Source organism: Gymnoscopelus braueri, assembly GCF_963280865.1.
Source record: "Gymnoscopelus braueri genome assembly, chromosome: 10".
Lineage (NCBI taxonomy): Eukaryota > Metazoa > Chordata > Actinopteri > Myctophiformes > Myctophidae > Gymnoscopelus > Gymnoscopelus braueri.
In genome coordinates, this window is record NC_137611.1 from 5,002,397 (window position 1) to 5,018,642 (window position 16,246).

Sequence of the window (16,246 nt, forward strand, 5' to 3'; positions counted from 1 at the left end):
TTAACATTTTAATTGAAACCCTTTATACTTCTTAGAACTTGGCCTCCTCCTGCCTTTCCTCTACACCAAAGCTCTTAGCTAAAAAGAGCTTGTACATGTAGATGTAGGTTACTATTTTTTACTAGGGTTTGTGTGACCTCTGTTCTGAGGTCAGTATAATGTTAATGTTTATCAGCAGTCTAAAAGTGAAGAAAAGGCTGCACACTGCACACAGCCACATGCAGAATAATTTAACCCATTAAAACTGAAAGCTCATATCTGCTATTTTTGAATAGCCAAAGAAATAAAAAAATGACACAGATGCGTTCCCGGTCTGAATGGGTTAAAATGATAACCAACGTTTTGGAATGGTCTTCATGAGGGATTGAATGTTTAGCAGCAATTGATGGGTTCACACAGCACTGATGTTTATTGCATTTCTATTTTATTTCCAGTCTATGCCGTACACACACTGACACAGCAGTGGTACCAGTACAGCTTGTTGCTAATGGACTAATACATTTATTAGCTTAACCCACCACAACAACACTGGCATTTTATATTTCCATTTTATTTGGAGGTATTTGGCCTCTTTGTGTCCTATCAGCTGACATGTGGTTCTCCAAATGGGGAAATGGAACTAATGCAGCAACATTCTATTTTATTTATTTTGAAATTTCACTAGAGGATAAGCTCCTTGCCCTTGAGATGGGGCTTATGGGGGGGGGGGGGGCAACTTTCTTTTACATTTCTCTTCATTCTCTCTATTTTCTCTTATGTTTTAGTGAAGAGGAAAACAAGAGAAGCTAACCCCAGATGCACCAAACCGTCTTAACATCCAAATCTGTTCTCGCCCACGTGCTGAATGATTTTCTCAATCACTAATGTTAAGAATGTGATTTATATAGCACATAGAATAGGCTGTTATGACCTTACCTTTTTCTAAAAGCTTTTAAAACAGGCATTTTAAGTGCACTTGTATTGGAAAATATTTTCATAACTATTATACAATTTGATTGTGTCAAAGCAGAGGCCATTTTGTTGCTTAAGCATAAACTTTCATGTTTTGGATTACTTAAAAGGAACCTATACTTCAACTGTCACATTGTACTGTGCAACAGGTACATCTTCAAGTTCTATTTCTGCTATTGCTTGGTAAAGTCCACTGTCACTTTTTTGTAGATTCTTCAACAGCAAAGAATAATTGTCCTCCAAAAAAATCAACCCTTCCTTGGTAATTTGTATAGATTATTTTCTTTTTGTCACTGAAGGTGTATTTTACAATGTTCTTGGCGTTGAATTTCCACTTAAGTTCTTCAGGGTCTTGCATCAGCTCAGGTTTCTGGATGAGTAGAAGGAGATCCTTTCCCTCCAGAACATGCTCTTGCTTCACATCACCAGACACCACTGGAAATCACAAAATATTATAAGCATTATACACTAAATGTTATACTATAAAGTGTAAAACTAAATGTTATACTATAAAGTGTAAAACTAAATGTTATACTATAAAGTATAAAACTAAATGTTATACTATAAAGTGTAAAACTAAATGTTATACTATAAAGTGTAAAACTAAATGTTATACTATGAAGTATAAAACTAAATGTTATACTATAAAGTATAAAACTAAATGTTATACTATAAAGTGTAAAACTAAATGTTATACTATAAAGTATAAAACTAAATGTTATACTATAAAGTGTAAAACTAAATGTTATACTATAAAGTATAAAACTAAATGTTATACTATAAAGTGTAAAACTAAATGTTATACTATAAAGTATAAAACTAAATGTTATACTATAAAGTGTAAAACTAAATGTTATACTATAAAGTGTAAGACTAAATGTTATACTATAAAGTGTAAAACTAAATGTTATACTATAAAGTGTAAAACTAAATGTTATACTATAAAGTGTAAAACTAAATGTTATACTATAAAGTGTAAAACTAAATGTTATACTATAAAGTGTAAAACTAAATGTTATACTATAAAGTGTAAAACTAAATGTTATACTATAAAGTGTAAAACTAAATGTTATAGGCTACTATAAAGTGTAAAACTAAATGTTATAGGCTACTATAAAGTGTCAATACTGCAGTGTAGAAATACTACATCAAAATGTACATAAAGTACCAAAAGTAGAAAGTACTCATTATGCAGAATGTCCCATTTCACAACGTTTTCAAATGTATAAAACGCATAAAAAACTTTTGAAAATAGCAGATCTACAAGCTCACAATGCATTGCAAATATATATAAGGCTGAAGTGGTTAACGCATGTTTTATAATAATCAAAATTTACATAGTAACTAGTAACTAAAGTTTTCAAATAATTGTAGTGGAGTAAAAAAGTACAATATTTGCTTCTGAGAGTGGAGTAGAAGTAAAAATACTGAAAATTGGAAATACTCCAGTAAAGTAAAAAATACCTCAACATTGTACTGAAGTACAGTACTTGAGTACTTAGTTACTTTACACCACTGGTATTCAATCAATAAAAAAGCATATATCCATCCGTGCAGTATGTACATGAGGTTTAGACATAACGTACGGTATAAACTGTTCATGATATACAGTATCAGTGTGTCAAGTTCAACACCATAGTCCACAGAAGGTCACTTTTAGGTCCATGAGGAAAAGCAAAAGTCCAGTGATGTGTATTATAGCTGAAGTTTAGACGCATCAACCAAGTTATAAACCGAACATGTTAATATAATTTGTAGCTTTATTTTACCTGAAGCTGCCATGAAGATGAAGATTCCTGCGTGAAACACAGACATGCTCTCTGTAGAACTTTACACGTAAAATGACGTGTTATGTATGTGCTGTCCTGTTTTTTTCCCCTATTGTGAAAAAGTGCTAAAACTATTAATAACGCTCCTGTTTCATGGGAGACCCGGTGGTGCGTTCGAAAATTGCGCACCGGAGCACACTCGCCTATTAGTTTGTATTGGCCAGTGCGCTCAGTGCTGTATTTTCGAACGCACCGGACCTTTTAACACTATGAGTCAGTGGGACTGGGTCCTCCCACTGACTACAGCCAATCCTCTGTCTGTGCGCTGCCTGTCATGGTTGACTGTCAAAAAGTAGGCGGGCCAAAACACACGAATTGAAGAATCCAAAACAAACAACAAACATGGCTGAACAACAGGAGCTTGATGTGGATCCTACTTCTGGTCTCTATGGAACTGTAGAGGACTTCTCTCCACCGCCTTCACCGACGATAGCGGCGAGCCTCTAGTTAGAGTCAGACTCTGAGGACCAAGCCTTCGGCGTCAGGCCGTACATGTTCGAGCCCCGGCGCCTCCATGCACAGAACCACGGAGACGGAGGTGAAGCTTGCAGGAGGCGCAGCAGCAGGAGGCGCAGCAGCAGTGCACCCACCACAGCACCCCCATGTGTCTCAATGGTAACGATCAGTGGTGGAAAAAGTACTCAAATGTTTGTTTTACTTAGGTAAAAGTATCAATACTGCAATGTAGAAGTACTCTGTTACGAGTAGCTGTAGTATACAACCCTCGTAGACGTATTTATGATTCTGACGTTTTCAATCTACGAGAGTTGTAGGGTGCACTTCCCATAGTGACCTGGACTTTCTGCACTATGCCCCGTAGACACTCCAAACATTGTACAAAATGAAAATAAAGGTGCTTACCGCCGAGCCCCAAATGTTAACTGGCTCTACGGGGTAGTAGTGTAATGTAATAATCCATATCTTTCAATAAAGAAGTGTTTTAATGCCGTCTGTGGCCGATTCTGTCGGAAGTTCCCAATGGGCGGTAGTGACGGGTAGTGACGGGGCGCATCCGGTGGAACCCGGAATTACACTAAATGTAAACAGGAAGTAAACGTGGGTGAAAAAATGGCGTTCGGCCACAGACGGCATTAAAACACTTCTTCATTGAAAGATATGGATTATTACATTAAACTACTACCCCGTAGACCCAGTTAACAGTTGGGGCTCGGCGGTAAGCACCTTTATTTCCATTTTGTACAATGTTTGGAGTGTCTTAGGGGCATAGTGCAGAAAGTCCAGGTCACTATGGGAAGTGCACCCTACAACTCTCGTAGATTGAAAACGTCAGAATCATAAATACGTCTACGAGGGTTGTATACTACAGCTATGTTACGAGTAAAAGTCCGGAATTCAACATTTACTTGAGTAAAAGTACAAAAGTATTGCTATCAAAAAGTATTTAAAGTAGTAAAAGTACAAAAATGTTTGAAAATAGCAGATCTACAAGCTCACAACGCGTCTACGCGTTGTGAGCTTGTAGATCTGCTATTTTCAAATAGCCTGAGTATAAAATAGGGCTAAAGTGGTTAATATAAGTTTTATAATGTAACAATGTATATCTGCAATGTAACTAGTAACTCAAGTTTTCAAATAATTGTAGTGGAGTAAAAGTACAATATTTGCCTCTGAGATGTAAAGTGGAGTAGAAGTAAAAGTAATGAAAATGGGAAATGTTCCAGTAAAGTAAAAAATACCTCAGAATTGTACTTAAAGGTAGGGTAAGTGATTTGCATTTTCAGTACTCTCTCCTGATTGGCTTAAATGTTGTCACCTACCTGAAAATGTACTGTATTGTGTTTACTAAAGAGCTGGAGAGACCCCTGTGACCGAACAAACGCTCTGTAGCAATGATTACTATCACAATATAGTACTTTAACCTTTTTAACACAAAAAAAAAAATACCCCAAAATATCACTTACCCTACCTTTTTAAGTACAGTACTTGAGTACTTGTACTTACTTAGTTACTTTACACCACTGGTAACGTTCCATTATAATCAATTATTTATTTAGCTATTATATCAGTATTGCATTATTGTTTGTTATTTGTTTAGCCCCATTACGAACCTCTCACTCCGCTATACAGCTCCGAGATAAGGTTCCACTGCGAGCTCTACCGGAATCGGTGGAACGGCCGCAAAGGGTCCGTGGATTACCCTTTTCGCCACATCGTATCCAAAAATGAATGGTAGTTTCGAAATTGTACAGATGTTTGAGGATGTTCGGGAACCCTAACTTTTTGGTCTGGCACGAAACAACCGCTTAAATCGCTTATTTAGTCAGCCTGTGGCCATGTTTCTCATTCAACCCGGAAAACTCCCCTACGTCAGATGCCAGTACTGCTCCCGGTTCGGCTACAATGGGAAACGCAAAGGCTGACTAAATAAGTGATTGTTTTGTGCCGGACCAAACAGTTAGGGTTCCGGAACATCTTCAAACATCTGTACAGTTTGGAAACTACCATTAGTTTTTGGATACGATGTGGCGAAAATCCGTAATCCACGGACCCTTTGCGGCCGTTCCACCGATTCCGGTAGAGCTCGCAGTGGAGCCTCATCTCAGAGCTGGATAGCGGAGTGAGAGGTTCGTAATGGGGCTGTTATTTTGTTTAGACCTGTTGCATTCTATTAATAAGTGTCCTATTGTCTCTATTATGTGTACAGTCAGCTTGTGGAGCTGGTGGATCCTACTTCTGGTCTCTATTCGACAGTAGAGGACTTCTCTCCACCGCCTTCACCGAAAGCGGCGAGCCTCGAGTTATATTACTCCTCAGGCTCAGAGTCGGAGGAGGAGGAGGAGGAAGACTCAGAGACAGAAGAAGAACATGAATACCAAGCATACGGCATCAGGCCGTACATGTTCGAGCCCCTGGCCCTCCATGCACAGAACCACGGAGACGGAGGTGAAGCAGCAGCAGCTCTACCTTACCAACCTCGCCCACGACAGCAACACGATGTGTCTCAATGGTAACGTTCCATTATAACTGAGCTATTATATAAGTATTGCATTGAGTAGAACAGTTCATCTAAATCAGTGGTTCTCAAAGTGGGGTCCAGGGACCCTCAGGGTTCCTTGGGGAGGTTCCAAATGTACCCTTACAGGTCTGTAACTCTGGGAGCGTACTAAACGGAACCATTTGTACGCTCTCAGAGTTATGGGGGAACCACTGACCTAAATGATGAGCTGCATTCATTCATTCAGTGATTTAGCTACCTTGGCTAACGCATTAGGCTCTAGCACAGTGGATCTCAACCCTTGAGGGGATTCCAGGGGGTCCCCAGCAAATACATTTTCACCCCTTTATCCACATTGTATACATTGGCTGTTCAAAAATAGCAGATCTACAAGCTCACAGCGTGTCACTGTGATTTTAACACAAATAGTCTCTTCTGGGGGTCCCTGGCACAACACTTTGTCAGATGGGGGTCCACGGCCAAATGTATATCAATTTAGGGGTCCTTGGTATGTAAAAAGTTGAAAACCACTGCTCTAGCGAGTTGAACGCACGGCTGGCACTAATCATGTACATACATGTTAGGTCACGGTAGAACTTCACTTGTCCACATTGGTTGTGCATGCAATACTTACTTTCTGCCCTGATTGTTAGGCTCTAGTTGTGAAATTATTTGCAGTATTCATTTACACTAATCAGTGGCAGCCCTCACATTATGCTCATGTCTGCTTAATGTGCTTATCATTCAGGTGTACCTGTGGCTGCTGCCATAACATGGATGAACCAGTCGCAAGGGTGTGCTGTAAGGACATTGTCAAGGTCGGTAGTGTTACAGCAGATTGACTGTCAGTCTGTCAACAGCATAGATATACATTATGGTGGTACAATCCACTGTTTAGACTTAGACTCATTACACACTGGCGAATATACGCAAAAATTGGGACTTGGTCCGAATAAATAAAATACGCCTTTGACTTTATAAGGTTTTAAAAAAAAAAAAGTATTATTCGCATGAAAAAATCGTTGAAGACCCCTGACTTAGACAATTGGCACTGGGTGAAAAAAAGGGGGATAATTATAATTTAATGGGATCATTATATATTATTTTTTTAATGTATACAGGTTAAGATAGGCAATAATACTATTGCACGGGCAAAACAATCAACCCAGAACAATGTAAAAAGTAGATATGTGCTGAACGTTCAGCGTCGTTGCAGGTTATTTATTTTTGCTCTCTTGTGCAGGTTATGGAAAAATGTGCAGACTCACCAGAACCAGAGGCTTCGTGCATCACCCTACACCCTGGCTTCTATGCAGTGTGCCTGAGCCCATGGCTTCAGCAGCACGAGCACGACAACATGGTCCAGCAGTACGGCCCCTTTGATCAGAATTTCACAGATGAGGAGTGAGTATGAATAACAATTATGTTTCTGTAGCTGTTGTTGTTGTCCATTTCCTCTTGGTATCAAATCAATGCTTGTCAAACCATTTCACCTTTTATGATGTCATCAAAATACAAAGTTCTGTCCGAATTCAAGATCTCATTCACTTTGATTGATCGATTTGAATATTTTATTAGGCAAAAATGTAAAACAGCACAGTTACATTTAAAATACTTTGTCTAAAACAGGGGTCTCGGTTTTCAGGCCAAGGACCCCCTAGCTGAAGCAGGGACCCCCCACTATATTGTATAAAATCGTGTTGCAGATTCAATGTTTTCTTTTACGGTACTTGGTCTACCATTTTTCCCTCTACAGTACCATACCTCTTTGCCAAAAATAGCAGATCTACAAGCGAGGCGTTGTGAGCTTGTACATTACATTACATTACATTACAGTCATTTAGCAGACGCTTGTATCCAAAGCCACTTACAGTAAGTGCATTCAACATAGGTGGGGAACGAAACTACTAATCACCAGAAGCATTAAGTGCATTTTCTTTTAAAACAAGCAACTAAGAGTATACCTAGCGCTAAAGTAAAAGTGCAATATATCAGCTACCTACATTATTAAACAGATGAGACAAAGTAGGAAAATCAAATGAGCAAGAGCTAAAACAAATAAGTGTAACGAATAAACAAGATCCAATAAAACAATAAAGCAAGAGTTCGTACAACTTGTAGATCTGCTATTTTTGGCTAAAGTTCTCCTCAGAAAAGGGATGCTAGGGTTCAAGTGGTAAAATGCAAAAAAATAAATAATCATATCACACAAAGATTTGGCGGCCCCCCCTGTAGTAACTCTGAGGACCCCCTAGGGGTCCTGGACCCCCTGTTGAAGACCCCTGGTCTAAAAGGTCCGTTCAAAAAAGTCCTTGCGGTCTTGTTTCCAATGAGGTCCTTGGTATTCAATTCATAGTCATATATATATATATATATAGTGGCACTACAGTTCAAATATCAACACAAAAATACAGAAAAAGATAATACTATGTACAAACAAAAAGCAGGGAAAAAAATAATAAAGCTATATGTACAAAAAAAGGGTGGGGGGGGGGTCGTCTGTCTAACGCATACATAGGCAACTGGCGACCTGGGGGCCACATGCGGCCCCCACCTGCACTTAATGCGGCCCGCAGGTTAATATCGGATATATTCAGCTGTTACAATACCAAACATGCAAACATGACCCGCTTTAATTACTTCAGTCTATATTAGTAGCTTAATGACAAGAATAAAAATTCTATTGTCTTTTTTTATGTCCAACGTATATGTATTTAAGTTCCAAAAGTTAACTTAAGTATAACTAAATGCATTTGAAATTAAATTAAAATGTAACTTTTCAGGATTCCAAAATAGCAAAAAAAAAAATCAGGATTCCAATTCAAAAGTAGCAAAAATAGCAGATCTACAAGCTCAAAACGCGTCGCGTTTTTAGCTTGTAGATCGGCTATTTTTGCTACTTTTGTGTGACATAGAATGGCATTCATTTACGAAAAAAGTTAAAATATGGAGATAAGAGGTGTCTGCCCAACAGTATATGCAATGTGGCCCTCTGGAGTGAGTGTGGAAATACAGTGGCCCTCTCCATCATCAAAGTTGCATCACCCCTGGTCTAACGGGAAAATAGTACTACCTCCTTTTTTGGCCTCCTGAAAGGTGAATTTTCAGGGCTGTTTTAAACAAGCCCAGCGAACTGTACTTTTTGAGGGATCACTATGTATGTTCATGTTGCATGAGTTATTTTTATCTCATTTTCGCCTTCATGTCGTTGATTCTGTTTAGACGTTACCGGCACACAGCATACCGGTCCTTCGCGAGATGGTGTTGGTTTTACCTGGGGAGAAACGTCCGCGTCGTCATCCCGTCGTGTGCGGTCAACAAAATAAAAGCTTCCTTCCCATCGGGAACCACAGGCGTCTGGCTGCCTCCACTGCAAATGGAATGATTTCTTTTTTTCACAAATAAATGACGATAATAAACGATAATAAACAGAAAACTTGCTTTATTTTTTAGTTAAGATATTTATTTCAAGTGCAACAGATTACTGCATGTTCCTGGTTGGGTTTTGTCATCTACAGTTTTAGTTCCATAAAACAACATGGAAAAAAAAAACATGGTGTTGACACTAACGGTTGACCGACTGCCCGTCGCAAGTTAACCCATTAAGGCCTGCGGTTCCGATTCTACAAAATCTTCTAAATCCTAAAGGTCCTTACACACCGGCGAATATACGCAAAATTCGGACTCGTTCCGAATAATTAAAAGACGCTTTTTCGCTTCGCTTTTCCGCTTTTTCGCGCCATGTACGCTTGCATTGACTTTATAAGGTTTTTAAAAAAAGCGTATTATTCGCACGAAAAAATCACCCCGGTGTGTAAGGACCTTAACAGTTTTTTGAAAAAAAAAGTGGTTTTCAAACTTTTTCATGTCAAGGACCCCAAAATGATATGTATTTGGCCGCGGCCCCTCATTTCAAAATATTTAGTTCAAGGGACCCCCAGAAGCAAAGACTTGAGTTAAAAAATATATATATATTCAAAGATTTGCAAAAGATTTCGCGATTTTTCAAAAATAGCAGATCTACAAGCTCGTAGCAAGGCACTCGGTTTTGGTCTATATTGAGATCAGTTATTTGACACTTCTTTTGTAAACATCATAGATTTATTGAACTTAAAACTGAATATAGTTCCTAGGCTTTGACCTTTACAGGGGCCAGTTTCAAATTGCAGCCATCAGTAGGTACTCTTTTAGGGCGGTTTTGAATGAGAGTAGGAGAGTTTTTTTTACACTCCTTCACAGCTTTTGGTATGGCATTCCACATTTTAGTGGCATAGCAGGAGAACGAATTCAACCCCTTGTTTGAGCCAAATCTGGGTTGGACGTGATCAGTGGAGTTTCCTCTGGTGTTGTGATTGTGGACTTCATTTACGTTTTTGAAGTAGTTTGACAGGTACATGGGTGTTTTTTTTTTTTTATATACATTTTTATCCCACGATTTTTGTAACCCTATTTTTTACACCCAGTGCCAATTGTCTATGTAATCCTGGGCACTACACTCCCTCTGCCAACCTAGGGAGGCCAGGGCCGAGCTCATGCCTCCTTCAATGCATGAGAGCCAACTGACCTTCTTGTCACCTGACAGGGGAGAGGTTCCCTGGTTGGACGTAGCGCGTGGAAGGAACACGTTATTCCAACCAGTTCCTTTCCCCTCCATCAGGCGCCCTGGCTGGCCAGGGGGAGGCAGTATAGTGACCAGGATTACTTTATGTTTTTGTGAGGGTACCTACCCTAGGAGACACGGGGAGAACATGCAAACTCCTAAGGTACATGGGTGTCTTAACATTGTGGTGTATCTTGTAGACCAGGCCCATTGCAAGTTGCTGTACTCTGTCCTCTACCCTGAGCCATCTAACTCTAGCAAAGTGAGCAGGGGTTAGATGAAACTTGTAGGTGTAAGGCCAAGCAGTTTGTTTTGAAATGTCTTGCCTTAGTGGTGTTGTGGTACCATGAGGAGCATGCATGGTCGAAGTAACCTTGGATGAGTGCTCCTGTTAGAGTCCTCAAAGTATTCTTACTAACCAAAATTTATACAAAAAACGTGTTCTCTGGTTTACTTTTTTCATTACTCTAGTTGCCATTTTATCACTGTAAAGGTTTGCCTATTTGCCTATCGTCTATTAGGTTTGCCTATTTGCCTATCGTCTATTAGGTTTTTCAACCTTAGCATACAGGGTGTCAGAGGTCATGGTCATGGTGTTTCTGGTCTGGGTGGTGACCGCAGGTACAGAGGGATTCTGAAGTAAAGAGTAGATGGTCGACGGAGAAGAAACTTCAAGTCCAGGATCCTCCTGACCATTAACAGGTCCTGGATTCCCCATTGCTGGAAACTAGAGCAAAAACACATCCTTTGACTTTCTTTCATAAAGTTTACCGTTACTCACCCCCCCCCCCTTTTAAACGGTGTATTAATCTGTGTACTGTAACTAACTTTTCTTTTACTTTAACTTTAACTTTAAACAAAAACTTAAATGCTTAGAAAGGCTTGGTGGTGGCAGTGCTGATCAAAAGTGATTTAAAATTTCTTACCTGAAAAGAACCATATATTGTATTTGACAAATCAATTCTTGCATTCAAACATTTTAGTACTTTTACTTTTGGTACTTTAAGTACATTTTGATACCAATACTTTTGTACTTTTACACTCTTACTCAAATGCTGCCCCCTTTTGTCAGGACATATCCAGGCAAAAAGATTCCTGTTTCAGTTAGATTTTAAGTGTAATTTGTATCACTTATTCTTGGAATATTCAAAACATTGGGATTCAGTACTGTAATGCTGGAACTTACATTTGTTATAAATGCAGACAGCGATGAGAGCAGCTCCACATATGCCAGCCAGTGCAGCCGCAATAACGTATGACGGTATTGACCTATGACTGTCAATAACGTCCTCACCTGTGAACACACACAAGAGACAGATATGACTAAATGTTTTTGGCTACATTTTCTGACAAAACAATTAGTAAAATGACTTGTGGGTGTGGGTGTGTGTGTGGGTGGGTGGGGGGAGACTGTATAGGAAGACTGCCCAGAATGTCTTTCTGCTGCGGACCATTCTGTCTCCTACTGTGTTAACATTTTTTGCCTTAGACGAGTGCATTGTTGTCTTTACTCTGAAAGCGAGGTTGCAGGTTTTACCATCTAAACTTAACCTCTCCATCTGGTTTCCAGGCAATCATGCTCCTCACTGTATAAATAGCTGAAACCATGTCCCACATCTTAAATGGGTGCCATAGGGGACTCTACACATAAATAGACATGACAGAATAGTGGATTTGATATAAAAAGATATCACTTCTATTTTCAGGTCCTCCATCATGCTGTATAAGCATTCTACTGTGAAGCTGAGCATGTTTAACCTGTGTAATAATGACACTGTTCTCATTTCAGCGAACACCCCGGATGTCATTGTTGTTAACGAAAACCATAGGGAGGTGTTCATTCTCGAGGTCGGCTGTACAGCTTAGAGGAAGCCTTCCTAACCACAAGTGCTAAAATATCTTCAGCTACAGCAGACCACCTCACAGCTAGGCTACAGATGTAAACTTTGTTTGTTATCTTTGGTAGCCTATAGTGCACGTGCACAAGTTGGTTGTGAGGGGCCTACAAATGGCCGGCCGGGCCAAACAGTTAGCAAGGTACTGCTCAATATCAGCTATTATAGGAAGGAAGCTGCTCAATTTGGAGGAGGCGTTGTTTCCTTTACCCATGATTGTTGTCTGCTGTGTTTCACAAGTATGCCAACATTATTGTATGTAACGATGTTCTGCCTTATAGGCACTTTGTAACTGCATGACTTTTTACATCACTTGGCAACATTTAGGATGTGCCAGAATGGATTGAGGGGGGGGTAAGTCCCTGTGACATACTAGCATCATGTCCAGGGTGTGTACTGTGTACTTGTCAGTGTTGGAAAGTAAGTACATGTACTCAAGTACTGTACTTAAGTACAATTTTGAGGTATTTGCACTTGAGTATTTCCAATTTCCAATACTTTTACTTCTACTCCACTGCATCTCAGAGGCAAACATTGTACTTTTACTCCACTACAATTACTTGAAAACTTAATTACTAGTTACTTTGTAGATTTTGATTATTATTACAAAACATACATTAACCACTTCAGCCCTAAATACATTTGGGGCATTTGGTCCGATCTACAAGCTTACAATGCGACACATTGTGAGCTTGTAGATCTGCTATTTTCGAAGGATTTGCTTTTTACATTTTATACAGTTGAAAACGTGGGACATTCTGCAGTGAGTACTTTCTACTTTTGGTACTTTAAGTACATTTTGATACCAATACATTTGTACTTTTACTCAAGTAAATTTTGAATTCCGGACTATTTCTACATTGCAGTATTGATACTTTTACTCAAGTAAAACATTTGAGTACTTTTTCCACCACTGCACTTCACCTCCTGAAATTGTCTCGGAAATTGTTTTTAACGTATTACTTACAAAATGTATTAATGTTTTTTAAAGTGAAACATGTTTCACCTGAATCCAGTTGACACATCAGAGGCGTAATCTGCTTGGTGTCGTTGCTCCTGCTGACCTGGTTGCTATGGTTACAGAAGACCACTGAGCCCTCATCAGACATGTAGACAGAGAGGCGACCGGTGGAGGTTGTGACCTCTGAACTCTCCCCTCCTCCCTGGTGAGAGCAGTGATGGTTGTTGTCACATGTAAAAGTATTTGTGACAGAGGAGTTCTGGCTGCTGCAGGTCACTGTCAGGTTACAGGAACCATTGCTGGACGACACTGGGACCACGGCCAGATGTACTGGAGACACTGCATCTGGAAATGAAGTAGGGTAGTGGACATGAAAAGGTTTGAGGACCACTGACATAGAAACATACGTTTTTTCAGAAAACTGTTAGGATTTAGAATACATTTGTTGAATCCCCAGAGGCAAAGATTTGAGTTACAAATGTTCGCTTTAAAAAACATATATATTCAAAGGTTTGCACACATTTTCAAGATTAAAAAAAAAAAAAAGCAGATCTACAAGCTTGTAGCGCGGCACTCGGTGCAGCGCTATGAGCTTGTATATCTGCTATCTTTTTTAAAGGCCAAAGTAAATTACACAGATGCGTTCCCGGTCTTAATGGGTTGAGGAACATTAGAAACATGAACCTACCTTGAACGATCACATTGTACTGTGAAACAGTGATAACTTCGTCTTTAGACACTATTGCTTGGTAAAGTCCACTGTCTTGTTGCTGCAGATTCTTCAATAGCAAAGAATAATTTTCCAAAGAAAAATCAACTCTTTCTTGTATTTTTTGAGTTTTTTCATCACTGAAAGTGTATTTTACAATATTCTTGTCGTTGAATTTCCACTTAAGGTTGTCAGGGTCTTGTATCAGGTCAGGTCTCTGGATGTGTAGACGTACATCCTCTCCCTTCAGAACGTGCTCTTGCTTCACATCACTGGACACCGCTGGAAATTAATTATTACTCATTGTTATTTTTTATATGTTGATGAATTCAATACATAGGACCCCAATGGAAACAAGACCGCAAGGACTTTTTCTCTGTTATCCTTTTGACTGTGTTTGACTGTACTCGTGCTGTTTTGCATTTTTGGCTAATAAAATATTCAATCAATCAATCAACACAACATCAACATAATAGTAATGGTATAATAAACAGTGTACAAGATATAAATAAACAAATTGCCAATATCCCAAGTCCAATTGTGAGGTATTTGTACTTATATTCGTACTTTACTTGAGTATTTCCAATTTCCAATACTATTACTTCTACTCCACTATATCTCAGAGGCAAATATTGTACTTTTTTCTCCACTACAATTATTTGAAAACTTTACTAGTTACTTTGTAAATTTGGATTATTATTACAAAACCACTTCAACCCTACATACATTTCGGCCATTTGAAAATAGCCGATCTACAAGCTCCCAATGCCTCGCATAAGATGTTTATACATTTGAAAACTTGAAATGGGACATGAGTACATGTACTTTTGGTACTTTAAGTACATTTTGATGCCAATACTTTTGTACTTTTACTCAAGTACATCTTGAATTCAAGACTTTTACTTGTAACAGAGTATTTTTTAGTAAAAGTACTAAATGAGAGTACTTTTTCCACCACTGGCTTCATGGTTATGTCTACACTTCAACTATAGTACGTTTCAACAACAACGTTAACAACAAAATATATATTCTGAATATAAATAAATATATATGTAGGAGTTCATCATACCTGAAGCTATGCAGATGAGGAGTCCCACGACCTTAAAAGCAGACATTCTCAACGCTAAGCTGCTCTGTGCGGAAGACTGCATGTAGAAGGGAAGTACTGTGCACTTTCTATTCTCAGTGCATGAATTGGTAGCCCACAGAGCTTTGTCCTGTTTGAACCACAACTTCTGGTTGTTGCAATTTGCCTTTGTATTTGATCTAGTTTTTGCAAAAGCAGTGGTGGAAAAAGTACTCAAATGTTGTACTTAAGTAAAAGTATCAATGCTGCAATGTAAAAATATTACAAGTAAAAGTCCAGAATAAAAAAAATACAAAAGTATTGGCATCAAAATGTACTTAAAGTACGAAAAGTAAAAGTTCTCATTATGCAGAATGTTCCATTTCACAAGTTTTCAAAAAAATTATCATTTGAAAATAGCCGATCTACAAGCTCGCCATGCGTCTCATCGCGACTAATTGTGTGCTTGTAGATTGGCTATTTTCAAATGGACAAAATGTATAGGGCTGAAGTGGTTAATGTATGTTTTGTAATTATGATCAAGATCTACAAAGTAACTAGACGCGTCGCAATTCAGGGCAATTGCAAAGTGTGGTTGCGCCGACGCGAGTCGCGGGTCGCGGCCGCCGGGACTCGAGGGATACGCCGGGAGGAATACCGTCGGAGGCCGCGCGACGTGCCATTCGAATCGGGTGCCGATCGGATCCTGCCTTCGTGATAAGTGCCGTTTTGATTTTAGGAAATAGGCCCCTCCCATTAAATAAATAGGCCCCTCCCACAAATGTAAGGGGCCAATCGTATTGTCACGTCACTCCTGAGATCGCTTTTATTTCATTTTGAGAGGATTGATTCTCCCAAAAATCATGTTTTTGCATCAAACGGTTACGTTTTGTGCATTTGTGGCGCCCCCTATGGATCAAAGTGGAAATGCTTTTGGGTATTTGTTGAGTAAACCACCCTCAACATGTGATTCAAATTTGGGATTGACCGGACGTCTCGTTCGTGATTTCTGCCATTTTTTGTAAAACGGGCCCCTCCCGCTGACTTTGGAAGCCATTTACGGACGAACGGTATGGACTATCAAAATTCTGTTTCACTCCAGATTATCGCATGGGTCCAGAGATCATGTGTACCGATTTTTGTGAAATCTGGACAAAATATATGGGAGGAGGAGCTAAAAGTGTGTTTTGAAGAAAATTCAAAATGGCGGAAAATCTATCCTGACGCAAATGGGCGTGGCCTATATTGGGAGTTGCGTCATAACCCAAGGAATCTAGGG

At 39.2% G+C, this 16,246-nt stretch overlaps 2 protein-coding genes across 4 annotated transcripts in view; one reads left to right on the forward strand and one right to left on the reverse strand.

The window, feature by feature from the left end:
- Positions 1–3,137: 3,137 nt before the first annotated feature.
- LOC308094444 (uncharacterized protein) overlaps positions 3,138–16,246 on the forward strand; it is a 64,322-nt gene continuing 51,213 nt past the window's right edge. For 2 of the 3 annotated variants that reach the window (XM_080441099.1, XM_080441100.1), the window contains exons 1-4: positions 3,138–3,395; positions 5,446–5,748; positions 6,485–6,554; positions 6,980–7,140. In XM_080441099.1, the coding sequence (XP_080297225.1) occupies positions 3,295–3,395; positions 5,446–5,748; positions 6,485–6,554; positions 6,980–7,140 (635 nt within the window). In that variant the 5' untranslated portion in view covers positions 3,138–3,294. Of the gene's footprint in view, positions 3,396–5,445; positions 5,749–6,484; positions 6,555–6,979; positions 7,141–8,958; positions 9,125–16,246 lie in introns of those variants that run through there. The other variant, XM_080441098.1, reaches the window with a different exon arrangement.
- LOC308092745 (uncharacterized protein) lies at positions 11,412–15,016 on the reverse strand (the record flags this gene model as incomplete). Its single annotated transcript, XM_080438846.1, has 4 exons — positions 11,412–11,630; positions 13,238–13,537; positions 13,881–14,183; positions 14,971–15,016. 4 exons carry the CDS (start codon positions 15,014–15,016, stop codon positions 11,464–11,466), a joined length of 816 nt encoding a protein of 271 aa, XP_080294972.1. The 3' UTR covers positions 11,412–11,463.